This window comes from Uranotaenia lowii, unplaced genomic scaffold (assembly GCF_029784155.1).
Source record: "Uranotaenia lowii strain MFRU-FL unplaced genomic scaffold, ASM2978415v1 HiC_scaffold_367, whole genome shotgun sequence".
In the NCBI taxonomy this organism is placed as follows: domain Eukaryota; kingdom Metazoa; phylum Arthropoda; class Insecta; order Diptera; family Culicidae; genus Uranotaenia; species Uranotaenia lowii.
Window position 1 is genome coordinate 1 of NW_026598275.1, and position 20,747 is coordinate 20,747.

The 20,747-nt window shown below is 39.6% G+C and overlaps 1 protein-coding gene and 1 non-coding gene across 2 annotated transcripts; one reads left to right on the top strand and one right to left on the bottom strand.

The window, feature by feature from the left end:
• The first annotated feature begins 375 nt into the window (after positions 1 to 375).
• Trnad-guc (transfer RNA aspartic acid (anticodon GUC)) lies at positions 376 to 447 on the top strand. The gene has a single exon. It is a non-coding gene; the product is annotated as a tRNA-Asp (tRNA).
• A 12,376-nt stretch (positions 448 to 12,823) lies between these two features.
• On the bottom strand, positions 12,824 to 19,377 carry LOC129760014 (sarcoplasmic calcium-binding protein-like). Its single transcript, XM_055757594.1, has 4 exons — positions 19,117 to 19,377; positions 13,497 to 13,673; positions 13,126 to 13,434; positions 12,824 to 13,062 (listed from the first exon to the last, which is right to left on the bottom strand). Exons 1-4 carry the CDS (start codon positions 19,276 to 19,278, stop codon positions 12,832 to 12,834), a joined length of 879 nt encoding a protein of 292 aa, XP_055613569.1. The 5' UTR covers positions 19,279 to 19,377; the 3' UTR covers positions 12,824 to 12,831.
• Between the last annotated feature and the right edge of the window lie 1,370 nt (positions 19,378 to 20,747).

Sequence of the window (20,747 nt, forward strand, 5' to 3'; positions counted from 1 at the left end):
CGGCACCAGAACCACCGGAAGCCACGAGGTCATCGGGGAGTGCGTCGTCGAGGGAGGAGTTTAAAATACGTTGGGAGGGAATAGAGTGGTTAATATTTCGATGTTCGATCTTAAAAAATGTGGAATATTTAATGAATGTTGATCAAATCATAGACTTTAAGAAGTGTGGAGGGATCGAACAGATCCGTTAAGGTTTTCCAAGATACGTATCGGTCCTAATGTGAGATGGAAATGTAAACGAAGTTACTTGAGTCTCAGAGATTCTAGAAATAAATGCATTACTAGTCATACGAGTCTAATATTTTCTGAGTGAGAAATTTCTGTAACTCATTTGTCATTTTTGTCATTTTTGACATTTTTGACATTTTTTTTTATTCCTCGATAGTATAGTGGTCAGTATCCCCGCCTGTCACGCTGGAGACCGGGGTTCGATTCCCCGTCGGGGAGCCAGACGACGAGGAGCTCCTATCGAGATCCATTCCGACAACGGAACTAACTTCCGTGGAGCGGAGCAACAAATTCACAAGTTTCGCGAAGATATGGCCGCCACGTTTACCAATACCTCCACGAAATGGGTCTTCATACCTCCCGGAACCCCTCATATGGGGGGTTGCTGGGAACGCATGGTACGATCAGTTAAGACAGTTTTCGAGGACAGTATTCAAGATTGGAGAAAGCTCGACGATGAAGCCTTGTACACCCTAATCGCTGTCGCCGAAGGAATTGTTAACTTGCTTACTTATTTGCCGCTGGAGTCTGAGGAGAATGAAGCGCTGACACCAAACCATTTTCTTTTGGGTAGCTCTACAGGGGTCAAACAACCGCCGATGAACTTCATCGACTTGGGCAGAACATCGAACCGAACCTGGAATCTTATTCAAAACCAGCTGGATGGATTTTGGCGCCGATAGATCCGAGAATACCTCCCGACTATCACGAAACGTACGAAATGGTTTGAAGAAGTTAAACCGGTTGCAACAGGAGACTAAGTAGTAGTCGTAAACGAGGGTAGACGAAATGGTTGGGTTCGAGGTAAGGTCTTAGAGGTCATATTGGGCTCAGATGGTCGAGTTAGGAAAGTGATTATTCAGACGACCTTAGTCGTCAAGCAGTGTCCAAGTAGGCCGTTTTGGACGTCTTACCACGTCGTTGTAACAAAGGATCTCCATCTGTTTCGACCTGTGTTTCGCGGGGGAGGATGTTGATACCTGGGAGCACTGCAGGTGGTGCAATTTCCAAAAAAGTGCACAAATTTATTTAGTGAATTTTTACCTATATTTAAGACTTAGCTCGCAAACAAGATCTGATAGAAAAAAAAACTAATTGCATTGGAATCAGCGCTCCAATATTAGTGGAAATTAGCCTTTACAGTCATTTCACCTTAGAAAAATGTAAATTTTGTTGCTTTGTGTTATTTGTACTTTCCATCAAATATTGGGCAGCCTTTTCCGATTGTTTTTTGTTATTTCATACCATTGGTTTTTTAAGACGTCCCCAATTTTTTTTTAGCGTTGTGAACTTGCGAGCGGCTTCTATCTTTAATTTTGGGGAGTTTGGAGGACCTCAGGAAAACTTTCCGATCCACATTCGCATCAAAATCAAAATTACATCTCTAAAAGTTTCTGCAACTATTCGTGAAGAAAATTTATGTTTCAAAACAACGAATATCCATCATAATTTTACAACATTTGGTTGTTATTCAAAAACTCGAAATTGTGGTACGTAAGAATTTAAAATATGTTTTTTTTTGCTTAACTTCAATACAGGGTGGCCAGCGGGAATGGAAAATTTTAAAATTCCTGGTTTTTTCCTGGTTTTTTCTTGTGAGATTTCCTGGTTTTCACGATTTTAGAATAAACCGTTTAATACCTTTTTCAAGATTTATTGACCGAACAAATAAGACATTTTGTATTTGTAAGTGAAAGTAAGTCAAAAATGAAAAACGCCTTAGTCTTTATCATAAACTTTTTCCAACTTTGACAACTGTTTGTTAACGGAAAATTCTTTGTTTTTATAATTTAAATTTTTTGGACGTCATCTTGGAATGTTCAAGTACCGCATTGCATTATTTGAAATCTTATGATATCATGTTGTAAATCTAAGTTGACGTTCAAGATCTCAAATTCTATGGGAGATTTCAAAGTTTGTTCAACTAATCAGAACCGGAACTTCTTTTTGTCAATAAAACAATTTTGGGGTTCAAAGGTTTCTTAAACAATTAAATTTATGGTGAGGAAAATATATTTTCCGAGACATTTAAGGTTAGTTTTTTTTCGTGAAAATTATTAATCAATTAAATAAAAATTTATGAATTCTTCGAAAAATCAAGTTCGATTTGTTAAAATCGGACGCAACATCAGAGATTGATTGTCATTGTTTTCTTCAAAACTCTCAAAGGAATGAACAATCCATAATGGTGTCTTGAAATGAAAGCTGCAGCATCAAAAGGGCTGGAAAATGATATGTTTTGACTAATATTTGAAGATACAGGTGATACTTTTTATAGATTAATCATGTAGAAGTTTATTATATTTTAATTCAAAACCTGGTAAAATTTCAAGCTTTTATATGATTTCACTTGGGAAGTTATAAAGTTAAAAAGGTGCATTTGAAAAGGGGTTCATAAATCTCTAAAATCTCAAAAAAATGAAATTTATAAAAATCGCCATAATGAACCAAATTTAAAACAATTTTAAAAATTTTAAATAATTCAGAAAAGTCAGTATATTAAGGTAAACAAACAAGCTTAATTTGTGCTGCAAATGTATTATACTTTTGAACTCGGACTTGACAAGTTGAACACAAATTCTGAAATAACAGCTTTGTATTGAAATTCTGTTTTTTCTATTTTGAATCTGGATTTATGATTTTTGAGTGTTATTTGAATAATAATTTCTGAAGTCTTAGTACGGGGTACTGGTTGATAAACTATGGATTTATTTAGGTTACAAGTTTCTTAGTTTTTCGTTTTATTTCTGTTCCAAAATGAGTTTGTTTAATCCAGATAATGAGTTTTGAATCTCAAGTTTAGTTATATTTTTACATTTTGAAATTTAATTTTAAGTCCGATTCCGAAACTTGAAACCTCAAACTTATACCAGAATCTTTTTGAAATTCATCTGCATTTTCAGTCCAACTCCTAAATGCATGAAATCTTAACACAGAGAACTAAATTCGACCTTCTTAATTCTTTTTTTTTTTTTTTTTTATTTATTTATTTATTTAAAGATAAAACTAAACCTAATTTACATTTTCTTCAAATTATCTTCATTTAAATCACTCGTTATGGAACTATGTATAAAAACTGATTAACCCTAGAAAACAACCCACGATCCATAATGTGCGCTTAACAAACTCTAATGAACTTATCCAAGATAAGTGCACCGAGTAGTTTCACGGCACAACAGTGTTTTATTTCTTTCTTCTAGTTGACTCGCATGAGGCACTTCTTGTTCGGCGTAACCTTGAAAACCTAGCTTGCGCTCGTAAAGAATCCTCGCCTCTAGCTGGAACTATCATATGTTTCCGTTCCACCGTCTCGCTGCCTGAAGTATCGTCACTGCCATCTTTCAAAGCTTTTCTGTCGCTTTTTTTTCGACTTTTCCTTTTTCTCCACCTCACGCCACCCTTCGCTCGCATTTTCCATCCGTTCGTCCATATCCGTCATATTCAGATTGCAGTCTGTTGTAGGAATGTGATCTTCAACACCCGAAAGAACACGAAGATCACCATTGTTCTCTGAAGCACCCACTTTTTCGTCTGTTCCAACGTCAGCAGCTCTTTGAATGCTCCGTGTATCCTCTATACTAATTGGAGTCGATTCCACCGGCCGTTTAGAGAGTGATATTTTAGTATTGTTTGAGTCGATTGCATGGTTAATACCGCTTGCCACGATGCTGGCAAATTTCTATCTCTGTTACACAGCAAACTGTCGCCACTGTCGGTCAGGTTTCTTTTCCTCGGGCAATTGACCTTGATATGATCTAAGGCCCCACACACGAAACATTTATTGCGAATACCTTCGTAATAAATTCTTGCCTTGATATGGTTTATCTGTAGTTGAGCAGGAACTTCTGATTCCACCTCCATGTAAATTCCCCTGACACCACTCAAAATGGGATACCCTGAGTCCACAGAATAACGTTCGCGCACCATTTGTTCAATTTTTCCATACTTTGATAAAACTGTCGAGATTTGCTTGTCCTCTACTTCGGGAGGAAGTCCAAAAATTCTAATGTACTTCAATAAACCACTAGCTTCAGAAACCGTGACATTAATTTGACTGCCGTCTGCATATTCAAAAATAAACTTATCACCAAGCTTCGCCAGCACCATTTTCTTAAAACTTTCCGTTTGGAATTTCACATAAAGACTGAAATCTTCACGATACATCGCGTCGAGAAGATCACAACTCCATTCCTTTTTTCGGAAGAAATCAAAAACTTCACTATTGGTAGGATTCCGAGTCTGATTTCCGAAACGCAGTTTGATGGTCTTCTCTCGTTTGGGTTCCATTCCCGAGCAGATTGTGATGCCTGAATCGATAGCAAACACTAACCAAAATGAGCTATCAATGCCAAAATGATAGCATAATTTAATGTCGCAATTTTTCTGAGGACAAAATTAGGTTTCATTGAGGCATTGATACCAAAATGAAAGCAGAGGTTTCCTTCATTACGGTAGAGCAGAAAAGTGAGATCAAAATGATAGCATGATTTAATAATCAATTTCGTATGATGGTAGATTGCATTTTAATAGGTGTTGAAAATTAAATCGAACTGAAAACGTATCTGTTCGTTAAGCTTTGTCTTCTGAAGTTAACATTCCGCTTATCTATTCATTAACTAAATTAACACACATGTTCTTGAGATACTCAGGAATGAAAGGTTAAATATTACTCATCATTTTTCCAAGAACTAAATGTTCTAATGAATATTATATGAAAACATTTAACTTTTGAATGCCAGCAATGAAACAATAATTTGTCGAAGAATTTCCATAACTAACCTCACTCCATTCGGAGATTTTTCACTTGATGATCGATCGACGTAAAATGCTTCAACGATAGAAGAAAAAAAGGATACAACTTTTTTTTTTATTTTGCTTACCTTGAATAAATTATGTTTAAAGAAATATAATTTTTCACGTTCGATTAATATTTTGATAATTTTTATTTCTTGTATTTGGAGGTACTAGCACCGATTCTAGGAAACTACACGGACCCGTTTTTAAACTCAGAACAAGATACGAATGGCTCAAAACGAAATGATAGTTCAGTGGCGTTCCTCAATTTTGAGTTTTTCTGCTCAATTTTATGTTTTGCATTAATAATGAAACATTCTCTCTCGAACACAGCAATTTTGAGTTCGACTACTGATCTTAGTTTTGAGTAGAAACAGTTTGAGTTCATCCGAACTCAATTTTGAATATGCAATATGCAAAATTGAGTTCGGATGAACTCAAACTGTTTCTACTCAAAACTAAGATCAGTAGTCGAACTCAAAATTGCTGTGTTCGAGAGAGAATGTTTCATTATTAATGCAAAACATAAAATTGAGCTAATATACTTTTGGAACCGGTTGTAACTGTTTGGGAATGATTATTTCTAACATTTTAGGCTGCATACATTTTTGTATGATGCCATGACCCAACGAAATATTGCAGCGTTTTGTATCTGCTGTTCTTATTTTGAGGGAACTAAGCAATGAACTTGCATTTAACACAGGGCCCTGAAATTCAATATGAAAGAAATTAAGCCACAGTGAGCGCAAGCTCATTTCCGAGGTTATAGGTTCAATTCTGCTCCCCCCCAGCCCCCCCCCCCCCCCCAAAGAAAAAATCGATTCTTTTTTATTGCAAGAGTACAAATAACACTAATTTCAACTTGATTAAACAAACTTTGTTTTTATTTCTTATCAAACTAAATTTTGAGTTTCAAATCGAAAGCGTGTATGTGTTCTGATTTTTTGATATATTTTGTGATGCGTAAGCGTATTTACTGTTCACTAGTTCAACAACCTAGAGAAGAGGCTCCAAGAAAGAAAGAAGAAGAAGGAAAAGTATTTACTGCGAAAATAAAACTTTGTTGATTTCTCACTTATTTATTTTTTGAGGTTCAATTTGTAACCGTGTGGTGTGCAACCCGCAGTTGAGTGAATTTTTGTTAAAGTGTTGTCTAGTGGAATGTCATTAGTGTTTTTTTTGCAGTCGAATGTTTTGTTTTGCGCTGTTAATAATTATTTTGCTGGTTAAAAACGCATCTTCATTGATAGCCGCCTCAGTGTCCAATTTATTTCGGAACGTCCACAACCGACGGCAACTGCTGCCAGCCTATGGTTCGCTGGTAAGTTCAATTTTTCAAATCAACATCATTGTTGACGAAATCTGTTATTTTAGGATGGACTAGATTTTCTGTAGCCAAATAAAAAAAAACAAATTGGACGGGTCTTCAGATGTCCGGACAAATTGGCCACGTATTTCTCACAATGAATACAACCGAAATCATACTTATTATCAGGAACCGATGGAGCAATCTCTCTTCGCCGTTTGGCCATCAACTTCAAGTATGCAACAGGATGTTAGCTGCCTACTTGAAATGTTACAATGCGTGGTTCACCGGAGAAAAATTCACATCTGGACTGAAATTCTGAACATCCAATACGAGACGGACGATTTGCCGATGACTTCCAAACAGCTGAATGCTACCTAACGGTAAAATCTGGATGTCTTCAAAAAAAAATTGAAAGGTGAGTACAAGACTTTAAATTGAGCAGCGTTTTCTTTAATGATTTTCGGATTTGTCGAAATCTGAAATTTATTGAGCGTATTGAAATTATCACCATGCAACATTTCAAAGCTGAGATGGATCTGAAATTAAATTTTTACATTGTTCGGCTGAAGAAGCTCCCAGTAGCGTATTAGATCAATTTTTAAATTGCAAAGTTTTAAATATATTTCTGATATTCTTAAGATTTTTCATTTACATATTGGGAGTCCAATAATAACCAAAATCTTACAAACTTGTTTCAGTATAGCTTATTGCAACTTTAACTTTTTGTTGATTAATGCTGATATGTATCACAAAAATCTTCGAATAACATAACAAAAAACTTTAGTATTTTCTCACTTTAATGATTGCTACAAAAACTAAGATTAAGTGGTGTTTCATGTTTCACTGCATACATTGAGGCGTTTACGATGTGCGGAATACGCTTATGTATAATGAACATCCCTTTGATAAAAAATTGCAGGTATGAATATTGGAACCTACCTACTTTCGATTGCATAACTGAAGGCGATTTCATAATACATAGACATTTTTACTGCCTTAGTTGCTTATTCATAAACCATGCAGACTTTTACGGCAAAACTAAAGAAAATTTGGCTATCACGCCTCGAGTGTTAAATTTTCTCTCATTTTGCTTGGCATAACGTGGTACTCAGTTAAAATAAGAGCAAAATTTCCATACTCGAATAGTTATGTTCTGCCAAATTTTGCTTGTTCTGAGGCTTAAACGATACCTCGTTTTACATAAACTTTGAGAGCATATTGATACCAAATAATGCTGTAGATGAAATTTTTTCGATGCCTTATATTGGCATGGTTGTGCTCTCCAAGCTCTCAAAAAACGAGGTGTATTTAAGGTCTCAGTTTTAGCAAAATTAGGCATCATTTTGCTAACCAAGTATGAAAATTTGTGCTCTCATTTTTGCTGTGTACCACCTTATGTCAAGCAAAATGAGAGCACATTAGGCTCTCAGGGCGTGATAGCAAAATTTGCTATAATTTTGCCATAAAAGTCTGCTCGGGTTTTGCTTTCGGGTTAACTATCCCTGGACGAAGCCTTTGTTTTCACAATTCCGAAATGCAGAGCAAGCTGATACCACGTCCGAACTACTTCGCAACTGAGAGCGAACTCAAAGAATCTAAATTTGAAATATCATACTGAGCATGAATTTTCAATTATATTTTTCTATATCAATTCTGAATCCAAAATTTGGATTCTAAAATTATAAGTTCAAACAATTCTGGGTTTAATTTTCAACATTTGGTGGAAAAGTGAACATTGAAGAATGGAAACACGCATAAACACTTCCCATTTTGTATTTTCCTCAAATAAATACTATTTACGTCTTTGTCAAATTTTTAATAAAAATTTACTTTTGATTAAATTCAACCTTTTCTATATGAAGGTTTTATATAGAAAAGTGATAAGCATTGCATAAGGTTTTTTCCCGGTTTTGATGTCGAATTCCCGGTTATTTCACGGTTTTCCCGTTGTTATTTTCAATTCCCTGTTTTTCCACGATTTTCCCGGTTTTCCCGGTTCGCTGGCCACCCTGTTCAATAGCAAAGGCATAATTAGTAAAATAAAACCGAATTTAAATTTTGTAGTATTGGTAACGTGTTCTTTAAAATTTAAGATAACCTGAAGAGGGATAACATTTGTCAATTTGTAAATCTCCCACAAGGACGATTTATTGAAATAGATATATGTATTTTTTCTTAGGAATTTTTGTTTACAATTTTTTTCACTGTAAAACAAATTTGCAATGATTATGAATAACCAAACACATTTTCATCTTGTTTATGGACAACTTTCCCGATACACCACCTATCAAAAAAAAAATAGGATATTATGAATAAATCCATTGAATTTAGATTTTTTTCTCTGTGTGACAGGGTAAATTTGAGATTCAACTCGAAAGAGTTCAGAAGGTCCGTACTTAAAGTTATTTTTGATAAATAATCTGTTTCAGATGATTGATTTATATGCCGTTTCGTATTGTTTCTGAGTAATAATTAACATGCGTCTTCGCTGCTGGCTGCCCTTGCAGGTATTCTAGGAAATCTTATACCACTTCGAATTTTGGCTGCTGGTAAGGCAATACTTAGGTGTGACCTCGTGGCAGCGTTTTTGGCTATCATCTCGAAGGGTCGCGGTTCAAATCAGGATTAATTTTTTTCATTAGGTTGTTCAATTTCTTGAGTAAACAAATCAAACCAATGTGTAGCAGAACCGGCGTGTGTGTCGGCATGTATCGAAAAAAGTAAAAAACAAAGCAATTCAGTAAGATGAATTGAGGTGGTGGGATGAATAAAGATGGATTCCGAGAAGAAAGTAAGAGAGGAGAGGAGAGTTTTTTTGTTATTGCTGATTAAACGATTAGGCCGTTCAAATAGAAGGCCGTTCAAATCTGTTATGGAAATTCAAAGTTTCAATAAAAACTTCAATTTTGGGCTGAATAAAACAAATTTTAACAGATTGATTATTATGATTAATCTGTGTTGAACCTTTCTAACGAGACTTTATGTTGCTTGGGTAAGTCTTAAGTTAAAATGTCTGAAAACTGTTTTCTACGTTTGAAAACCTATGAATTAAGTTTCATATAGGCCAAATATGGTTTATTGTTGGAGATTTTTTTATATTACTTTAAATGTAGTTTTAAAGTTTTAAATATCTGTTTTTTTCGAAGACTCCAAAACAACACCTCTCCTGATAAAATGATAGCATTTAGAAGCAAATGGGTTGTTTTATGAGAAAGTTCAAGTTTTTTCCTTTGTATAAGTTTAGTTTGAGAGCTATTTTTATGGTCATTATATGATAATTTTATGGATATTCAGAAAAAAAACGGACATTTTTTCTATGGGAAAGCTTGTATAGAACAAATGGCTAAAAACCCTATCAAATGGTTATGTTTCATTAAAAAAAAAAATGAACAAATTAGGTAACAGTGGAAGGACTTAGGGAATTGCATGATGGTAAAATTTCATTTTTTTTTTAGGCCAAAAAACATTGAGAATTTATAATTTTTGCCCCTAAATGTATGCAGCAACATTGTCCATCTTTTAAGTATATTTGTTTTTGAAAGAAAGCGTTGAAAAATTCAATTGAGTCCAAACAAAAAAAAATACTGTTATTGATGTTTTAAGCCTTCTCTAAAACTCAAAACCATAATTTTGAAGATGTTGAGGTATTATAGTCACAACTTCACTGAAACATGAAAATTGGTTTTGTCACAAACATTTAGTTATAGCCACTAATGTCGTTTGAATATTCTGCTATCAATTATTATTATTATTAATGATCCCGCGCCGATCCACCGGTGCATAGGGCCGTGGTAAAAGCGTCTTCACCTGGTCCCAGTCAAGATTCTCGTCGACAGTTCGGATTTCAGCGGCTAGGCTTAAACCGCCACGAGTTTCTGGGTCTGCCTCTTCTTCGATGACCTTCTGGATTCCAATCAAGCGCCTCTCTGCAAATCTCGTTTTCATCTTTCCGCAGCGTGTGCCCAATCCATCTCCAATTACGTTCCCGAATCTCGATTTCTAGCGCCCTTTGATGACACCGGCGATGTAGTTCCTCATTCGAGATCCAGTTGTCAGGCCACTAAGCGCGGATGATGTTCTGCAGACAGCGATTCACAAAAACTTGCAGTTTTCGCGTCGTCACCGCATATGTGCACCAAGTTTCGCACCCGTACAGCAATACGGATTTGAAGTTTGAGTTGAAGATTCGGATTTTTGTTCGTAGAGAGATCTGGCAAATAAAAAAAAAAAAAAAAAAAGTGACCGCCAGATGTTTCGGAGACTCGCAAACGCAAATCGGGCCTTTCTGATCCGGGTTTCGATGTCTTTCCTGGTACCACCATCAGGCGTTATCTGGCTACCAAGATACTGGAAGCACTCCACTTTTTCAACTTGTTGCCCAGCTACCATGAAACTGGAGGGATTTCCTGTGTTGATCTCCATCGACTTGGTCTTTCCGACATTGACTTTGATCCAGTCAGAATCTCATCCATTACGATGAGAAAAAGTAGCGGTGATAAGATACATCCTTGTCTCACTTCTGCTACCAATGATCATGTTTTATACTCCTCGCCTCAGTAAGAATTTAAAAAAAATGTTTCAAAAAAGCAACCCCTTCTAAAATATTCGAAAATTATATAAAAGTGTGATCAATGTTTCCCCAGTTTACGGTACTACTTTTCGAAAAGTTCATTCCACAACCTATTTGATCATAAATTTTTAGTCGTTGGCATATTCTCCCACATGTTGTTAAATATTTGTTGAAATGCGCTTCTTGTTGAATGAAACACGTTGCAAAATTCGATTTTTCCAGCACTCGATAAGCTTCATTATATATTTTAACGACTCGTGCTGAAAAAATCCGTCACACGTGTGGTAACCTTCCCTTTTCTAATCATTTCCTCCAAATTCCAACTTACCAATCTCACACGATACAACACCATCCCTGCCCTGAATCAATTCAACATTTCGCCGCCAACAAACCATCCAACCATTCTTCCCTAAATTGGAATAGAGAATCGATTCCAAAACCTTCATCTTATAAGTCACCAACGCTATCCAATAGGCTATTGGTACGTTTGTTGGCGGCGAAATGTTGAATTGATTCAGGGCAGGGATGGTGTTGTATCGTGTGAGATTGGTAAGTTGGAATTTGGAGGAAATGGTTCGAAAAGGGAAGGTTACCACAACACGGTGCTGTTGATATTGGATTCAGCTGGAAGTTTGAAAATAAATTCATGTACCTACAGTGTTAGCATCATTCTCTGGAATTACAAAAGTATTGTGAAAGTACTCCAGCATTGGGAAGAATGAAAGCTTGCTACCTTTAAAAACAAGTCCTCGGACAAAAACATAAAAAAAAACTATTTTGCTTACTACAAATGTTAACTTGTTATAATCATATATATAAAATAGATAAAAGATTTGGAATTACGATAAAATTAAAAATTGAATCTTCAATTCTGTTAGTATCTTTTCTTGTTCTGGTAGTTCGTTTGTAGTAATATAACGAAAAACCAGGTGGCAGCACAAACTCCAAAACATTTGCTGCTCAGAACTTGTATGCATGAAATATTTCATTGCATGCAACTTTTTTTTGAATCCGTCAGTCAGTTCACAGTTGTATGGCAACATGTGCTGCAGATTTTTCGCATTAATGTCGAATTAATAGTTTATCCGTAATTTCATTCGACCCCCACCCCCAATGTTGTCAAGGTAAGGCCGAGGCCTACACATTACAATCCAACTTTTGGGGAAAACATTAGCGCCAAGCTGAAGAACGACAACTAATTTTGATTGTTGGTTTGTGGGTTACCCACAATCAAAATCAGTTGTCGTTGTCCGGCTAGGCGACAATATGTTCCCCAAAAGTTTACTTGTGAATTGTGTGCTACTTTCCGTTTGCATTTACCTTTGCGTTGGTCAGATGCTCTGGATCTACACAGTTGGAATCCGTTTGCTGCTTCCGGAAACCACCAAACAACGTTGGCGTTTCCGTTGATTTTTTTTTTCAGCCAATTATTTAACAAGTTATTTTCCTTTCCAGCTGCCAGAGTAACTCAGTGTCCTAAGAATGAAACCTTCCGAAGAATCGGACGACCATGTGGGAAGTCTTGTGGCACTTATGGACAGCTGTGTGCCATGAAAGCCATCAATCGATGTCAGTGTTTAGTGGGTTATGCAAAGAATCGCTCGAATGTTTGCGTTCGGTTTCGAGATTGTCCCAAGAATTGGGAGTTTGCCGAATATTTTGAACGACTGTAGAATAAGAAATTTTTATTGTTTAAAATATTTTTTTCAACTTCAAAAATTCGTATCGAAACTTGTGGTGTGATGAATAAAAATATGTAGGTAGTTACAATTAAATTACAAATATAAAGAAACTTTTATTTGCTCATTAAAATGTCATCAAGCGATTTATCACAATGTATTAGTTTTTGAGGTAATGATGGAAGTTGCTATGTTTTGCTTAACTCTAGCTGTGATTTTGGAGAAAAAAAAGTCATTGTGTATTCAAAATTTCAATGATCAACCAACGGGCCCCAGAACAGTCTCGAAGCGTTAGCCTCATTTTCGGTCAGAAGGAAATCCCGCCCCAGTTTGATGAACTCGTCCAGCGTAATCTGACCGTCACCATTCTTATCGATGACTGCAAACGAAACGGCGGCATTTTCCTCGGTCAAACCGAGACAACGGAAAAATAGTTTGAATTCATTCAGAGAAATCGCCCCCGAATGATCCTTGTCGACGGCCTAAAAACAATAAATGGATGTTATTTAGGGTTCAATATAAGGCAAATAATCCTGCAATCATACCCTGTAAAGATAAGGCAAAAATCGGTGCACCTTCCGGCGCAAATCCTTATCGTTGACCACATGGTGCATATCGGCCAGATACTGCTCCACCGTAATCAAATTGTACGGCGTGATTTCTCCCCACTGTTCCGTCCAGGTGCTTTTCATGATTTCCCTGAATTCGTCCTTTGCGCGATCATCCAGATGGCCTAACGAACCGAACTTTTCGGTCAACAGCCGAAAGTCGTCGTACGAAATCACTCCGTCGTTGTTGACGTCCAGCAGGCCGTGCAGGGTGCGCATCTTCCGGCGCCAGAATTCACTGGTTCCCTAAAACAAACACAAAATTATGAATTCTAAACCAATGACAACAATAACGGCAAAGTTTATACCCTTTCACGCCGTTGCTTGATCTTCCGCTCAACCCGAGGGCTGCGTTCGTCATCTGAATCAGAATCCGAGTCACTTTCGTAGGCCCGTTCCGGGCGATTGCTTTTCTTCGAATATTGTCTGACGTTTGTTGATAGGAAACTTGGTCGAGTGTTGGCCGCGATTGATGCTTTCTGGCACTGGAATGAAGAAATAGGTTATTCAACGTTGCAAGACGACCGTCAAAAGGAGATTTGATGATTTCACAGCGGAATTCTTTAATATACTCCGTGTAATTAAGGATTTTGGCAAGTTTCAGAGATACAACGCTTTGAAAAAAGGAAAAAGCACGTTTTTGGAAAATAGAAATAGAAAAATTGTAATCTTTCCTGACATTACAAGGACGATTAAAAGTCTGCTAAATATTTTGACTTGTGCTTCTCGATTCTTGATTATTGATTATTGATTCTTGATTCTTGATTCTTGATTCATGATTCTTGATTCTTGATTCTTGATTCTTGATTCTTGATTCTTGATTCTTGATTCTTGATTCTTGATTCCTGATTCTTGATTCTTGATTCTTGATTCTTGATTCTTGATTCTTGATTCTTGATTCTTGATTCTTGATTCTTGATTCTTGATTCTTGATTCTTGATTCTTGATTCTTGATTCTTGATTCTTGATTCTTGATTCATTGTTCTTGATTTTGCATTTGTCGATTAATAAATCAAAAGAAATTTTTTAATTGAATTGTGAAATTAAATGTCAAACTTGCAGAATTTCCCAAATAAGCGAAAATCAATGCTCCGAATTCTAATCGAATGATTTTGCATCCATTGACTAACCGAGCAACTTTATGAACAACCAGCTAGTCGAGATTGCTTTTATGATCTTAGTTATCGCTCAGCTTCTGAGACGCGCAGACGTCTTTTTATTTCGAGTGCGCTTATCACAAGTGAAGCATCTACCGTTGAAAATTGTATTTCTCAGTGCCGTGCCCCGTCGCGTTTTGAAGTTTCCGCGATGAGGCGTGAAAATACTTTCAAGATAGACTGTTCGCAGTTTACCGTCAAGCCGTCGGTCGAAAAACTTTTTGGTTTCTGTCGATCCGTGCTTGGATTGAAAAGAGAAGACATTAAACGACTTCAGTGCCACAGAGGTGGAGCTTGTGCTTTCGTCAAGGTCGCTGACTTGGCGATAGCACAAAAAGTCGTAGATGAACATGACGCGAAACATGAAGTGGAGGTTGGGGAGGGGAAGAAGATCAAGCTACGGATCAGCTTGGAAGATGGCAGTGTTGAAGTGCGGGTCCATGATCTTCCTGAAGACGTGCCCGAAGAAAAAATCGTCAGTTTCCTAAACGAGTCCGGTGAAGTGTTTTCGATCCGCGAAGTGATGTGGGGCGGAAGCGAAGAAGACGAAGGGATCCCGCTCGGCATATGGTCTGCCCGTATGATAGTGAAGCAGAATATCGATTCGTGGGTGAACATCGACGGAGAGACAGCGTTCGTCACCTACAAGGGACAGCTGCAAACTTGCCGCCACTGCAAGGAGCAAGCACACACTGGCATATCATGTGTCCAGAACAAAAAGCTTCTGTTTCAGAAGAGCTACGCAAACGTGGCGAAGCACTCTGGGCAGACTAACAGGTCAACCACCGGTCATCAACCCAGAAAGCCAGCTGGTGCGGGACCAAAAAACACAGTCGGTCAAAAGTGTACCGCTGCACCACCAGTATTATCGTCGTCGGCGGCTTTTCCTGAACTGACTGCTACGGGCCACGATGGAACCTCGAACTCGAGCAACGAACCTGCAGTGGTGGCTGTACCACCACGAACCCAACGAACGCAAATCCCAACGTCGTCGTCGTCATCAGTGTTAGCCCTACCGCAGCCGGTGGTCTCTCTGGTCGATACTTTCAAGAAGCCAGCGGAGAAATCAGGGCGATCGAAGAGCAAAACCAACAATGGCAACGAAACCGACGACTCCACTGCCTCCACGGGCAGCAGAACGAGCCAACGAATAAGAAATAAAAAATCTCGACCGAATCCCACCGGGGACGGCATGGACGCCGAAGAGGAGCAGGCAATCCCTCTGTAATGGCTCTCACGTCGTACAACATCTCGTCGATCAACATCGGCACCATCACGAACCCCACGAAACTGAACGCTCTCCGAACCTTCATCAGCAGCCAAAACCTCGACATAGTGTGCCTGCAAGAAGTGGAAAACGAACAGCTCTCCTTGCCTGGCTTCACCGTTTTTTTCAACGTAGACCACACGAAAAGAGGCACAGCTATCGCACTTAAGCAGCACATCCAGGTCACTCACGTCGAGCGAAGCCTGGACAGCCGTCTGCTTGCGCTGCGAGTGCAAGACACTACAATCTGCAATGTATACGCTCCCTCGGGTTCCGCACTACGAGCTGCTCGGGAGATTTTCTTCAAGGAAACACTCCCCTACTATCTCCGTCACCGCACTTCGCACGTCATCCTGACCGGCGACTTCAATTGTGTGCTTCGAGCATGCGATTCAAGCAGCCCAAACACCAGTCCCGCTCTCAAAACAGCCATCCAACAACTGCAGCTGCTTGACGTATGGGAGAAATTATGTCCACGCGATAGTGGTTTCACGTACGTCTGCCGCAACGCCCAATCACGTCTCGATCGCATGTACGTCAGCAGCGGTTTGCGCGATCACCTGAGAGCAGCACACACTCACGTTTGCTCATTCACCGACCACAAAGCACTGACACTCCGCCTTTGCCTCCCACATCTTGGACAAGAGCAGGGCCGAGGTTTTTGGTCCCTCCGTCCACATCTCCTGACCAACGAGAACGTAGCGGAATTCCAGCAGCAGTGGCAATACTGGACCCGGCAGCGTAGAAATTTTGGCTCTTGGATCGAATGGTGGATTTCGTTCGCAAAGCCAAAAATCAAACGATTTTTTAAGTGGAAATCTCGTGCGTTCTTCGAAGAATTCCACGACGAACATCAGCGCCTCTACAGCGAGCTGCGTGTTGCCTACGACGGGTACTACCAGCACCCAGAAATGTTGGCTACCATCAACCGCCTGAAAGGCGAAATGCTCGCCCTACAACGGAGGTTTTCTCACACGTTCATGCGAATCAATGAAACGCATGTGGCGGGAGAACCCATCTCCGTATTCCAGTTGGGGGAAAGACGAAGAAAGAAGACCATCATCACACAGTTGCGGACGGAGCAGGACGAAACAATAGCAGAGCCACATGCGATCGAGGCGCACATGGTCGACTACTTCTCGACTCTCTATGCAGAAGAAGCAACAGCAGAGGACGAAAACAGCTTTGTTTGCGAAAATGTCGTCCCACCTAACGATCCATCGAACGAAGCCTGCACGAGAGAAATCACGACGGCCGATATCTGGTCGGCAATATCTTCAAGTGCTCCACGAAAGTCCCCCGGCTGCGATGGTATTCCAAGAGAATTTTACCACCGCATGTTCGATGTCATCCACCGTGAACTGAATCTGCTGCTTAATGAGGCGCTCAGAGGAAATCTTCCCTCTGCATTCGTCGAAGGGATCATCGTGCTGGTCAAGAAGAGAGGAGGAGATAACACGGCGCGATCGTACCGTCCGATCTCGCTTCTCAACAGCGACTACAAGCTCTTCTCACGCATCCTCAAGTCCAGGCTGGAGAGCGTGATGAAAGAGCATCGCATCCTGAGTGACGGGCAGAAATGCTCCAACTCAGAGCAAAATATTTTTCAAGCCACTCTCGCTCTGAAGGACCGAATCGCCAGCCTCCGCCACCACCGTCGCGCCGGGAAGCTGATCAGCTTCGATCTCGATCATGCGTTCGATCGGGTCCGGCACTCTTTTCTCTTCGGGACCATGCGGTCGCTCGGCATCAACGAGGACCTCATCGCTCTTCTTTCGCTCATTGCCAGCCGGTCCACCTCGAGACTACTAATAAACGGTCGTCTTTCTCGGCCGTTCGAGATCCAACGATCGGTCCGGCAAGGGGACCCGTTGTCCATGCACCTTTTCGTGCTGTACCTACATCCTCTCGTGTACAGACTGGAACGCGTGTGCGCCAATGATCTGCTGGTAGCGTATGCGGACGACATCAGTGTGGTTGTCACTTCTACGAGGCAAATCGATGAGATGAATGGGCTGTTTCTTCGCTTCGAGAGGGCTGCCGGAGCAAAATTGAATGTGCTGAAGACGGTTGCCATCGACGTTGGGTTTTGCGAAGGCAGCACTATCAACACCCAGTGGCTGCAAACAGTCAACACAGTCAAAATTCTGGGTGTTGTGTTCGCAAACTCAATACGTCTTATGACAACACTAAATTGGAATGCGCAAGTGGGGAAATTCTCGCAGCTTATGTGGCTGCAGTCTCTCCGAACGTTGACGCTGCATCAACGGGTAATCATGCTAAATACCTTCGCCACATCAAGGATTTGGTATCTCGCATCCATTCTACCGCCGTTCTGCGTACACACGGCGCAAATCACCTCGACGATGGGAACGTTTCTTTGGAGAGGAATGGTTGCCCGCGTTCCAATGATGCAGCTTGCTCGCAGCAGGGAAAACGGAGGACTGAAGCTGCAACTACCGGCGCTAAAATGTAAGTCGCTCGCAATTTCTCGTCATCTGAAAGAGATCGTTTCCCTTCCTTTTTATAACTCCTTTCTTGTCCAAGCAAATTCCCGCCCAGCAATTTCAATAGATCTTCCCGACCTGAAACTTATCCTTTCAAACATATCCCAAATACCTCACCAAATCCAACAAAACCCCTCCGCCGATCAAATCCACCAGCATTTCGTACTGCAAACCGAACTGCCAAGGGTGGAACGAAACAGTCCGGCGAACGACTGGCCACGTGCGTGGCGTAATATTGCATCGAGGCGGCTGACGTCGGCGCAAAAATCCGAACTCTACCTTTTCATGAACGAGAAGACATCTCATCGGAAACTGCTTTTCGTGATGCGGCGAGCTAACGACGAAAATTGCACATTTTGTGATAATGGCGAAACGGAATCTCTAACCCACAAGTTCTGCACATGTACTCGAGTCGGACCAGCTTGGACGGTTCTTCAGCAGAGAATAGCAGTCATCTTGGGAGGATGGAGGCGGCTCGTTTTCGAAGACCTGTTGAGACCTGTTTTAGCAGGAATAAACGAAAGGCGTAGAATGGAAATTCTGAAATTGTTTGTAAAATATATCTGCTTCGTTGATAAATGTAACGGTAGAATTGATATAGCTGAACTAAATTTCCATCTAGATGTTGATGAGTGATAAAATAAGAAGAGACAAATTTTGTAAGATAAATTGACAAATAAAACTTAATTTTTAAACCAAAAAAAAAAAAAAAATCTTCATTGTCCATGTTCTCTGCTTTGTTATTGTGTCGATCGTTCATTTTTTTAATTTGGGATATGGCTAACACACAGATTGATACACTCGATCGAGTTGAGTTCAACTTCAACATTAGGGGTTTGAAATTTAGAAGAGGAAAAAAACAAAATTAAAAACTGGTTTCACAGCTTAAGAGGAGAACTTGAATCTGAAGAACTTTCTCCTTGGAAAAATGGTTTTCTGTTATCGTGGCAACGATCTGGGTGTTCTAAATTATTAAAGCAAGAGGGGCCATACTTACTTTTACCACGTGTAATGGTGACGTTTCACCCTGTTGATGATGAGGAACCGAGTTGATCATAGCAAGCAAGGTCAAGTTTCGTTCCACCAGCAAGCGTTTGCCCATCGAAGATGAAGAAGGTGTGGAGAATCGCACGCAATTTCGCAGTACAGCAAATGCCATCTTGGATTGTCGTTAGTCGTTTGACGTTTTCGCGAAGCTTGCGAATTAAATTTAGTTTATGCTCAGTTTTCTTTCACCCAAACACGTGTTTTCTCGAATCCAGCACTTTCTCAACTGTATTAAGGTATTAGAATAATTAATAACCAACTGTTCTTTAACCGTATCACACAAATTCCAGGGTTCCCCTTCGATGCGTTTCGATTCGCGTTCGAACTGGAAATGCGTCTTAGTAGGAAACTTTTTGGCCCAGCCAGCAGCGGCGTCGCAAGAGAGAGACAAGGATCCAACAGCAGAAGCAGCATTTTTTGTGGGTCTTGTTTGGTTTGGTGTTCCTAGTTTGGCGATAGATTTCGGATAGACGACGAACACTGAAAACATGCCGTTGTGTTATGTTGTTCTCTTGCGCAACACGCATACATTTTAACGTAGGCAATCCCTGCGCTGACCCCCCCTCCTACCAACTTGATAGCGCGTCGCGATGCTGCTGTTCTTATTATGATTCGATACAAAAAAACCAAGCGGTTTCGCCGCTTATCCATCCGGATGTTTTTTTTGTATTTCTCTATTCATACAATCGTTTGAGGGAGATTTTTGTTTTTTTTTTTAGATTTCTCCATTATACACTTGTTGATTTCAACTTTCCTAATAAATGTGATAAGATCTAAATGTGAGGCGTATGCGTAGGTTCTTAAACTAAAATTAAACCATGCAATCCCATGTCAAATCCAAATGTCTTAGCCATTATGCAGAATTTGGAAAAGGAAAAGAATTGTTTTAAAGCGGCTTTAAATAGGTACATTTCTAGGGATTCAAACCATTTTAAATGTGTTTACAACATGTGTCCCAATAGCTTTGCAAAAAGCAGCTGTATTTGAATGGCAAATAAAGTTTGGCTTCGTTGTGTTGGACGAATTCTAATGCCTTTATAATAGTGTCGAATCGCTTCGCAACAAAAAACTATAAACCAAGAACCATCCGGTTTATAGTTCTGCTGAACAATTTTGGCAAGCGCCAAAAAACACGGCGTACAATTTTAACCGAAACCCCAGTTCACAAACATCATTAGAATACTGTGCATCGCGACGCTCGTTTCTTCTGTTCTGTTCTTCTTCCACAACTCACTGACCGGCGTTTGGTGGCGTCGTGGTATTTTGTTCTTCTATAACTAACTGCGCATATAAGAAGGTATGTTCGGTAAGGGAGCGGTTGCAGCATAAATTCATTCAAGGGGACATTTCATTCACCTACCGGATTGTGGTATGGTACATATTAACCCGTCTCATATTTGAACTTTTTTGTTAAAAATCAAGAATCATGAACTAAATATCAAGAACCATGAATCCAGGATCACGAATCAAGAATCAAGAATCAAGAATCAAGAGTCAAGAATCAAGAATCAAGAATCAAGAATCAAGAATCCAGAATAATGAATCCAGGATCACGAATCAAAAATCAAGAAGTAAGAATCA

Excerpts from the sequence above, each read along its gene's own strand:
- LOC129760014 (XM_055757594.1), bottom strand. The coding sequence starts at position 19,278 with ATGGCATTTGCTGTACTGCGAAATTGCGTGCGATTCTCCACACCTTCT. Across the intron at positions 13,435-13,496 it reads TCAAGCAACGGCGTGAAAGG|GGAACCAGTGAATTCTGGCG; the intron begins GTATAAACTTTG and ends TGTTTGTTTTAG. Across the intron at positions 13,063-13,125 it reads TTTTGCCTTATCTTTACAGG|GCCGTCGACAAGGATCATTC; the intron begins GTATGATTGCAG and ends TATTGTTTTTAG.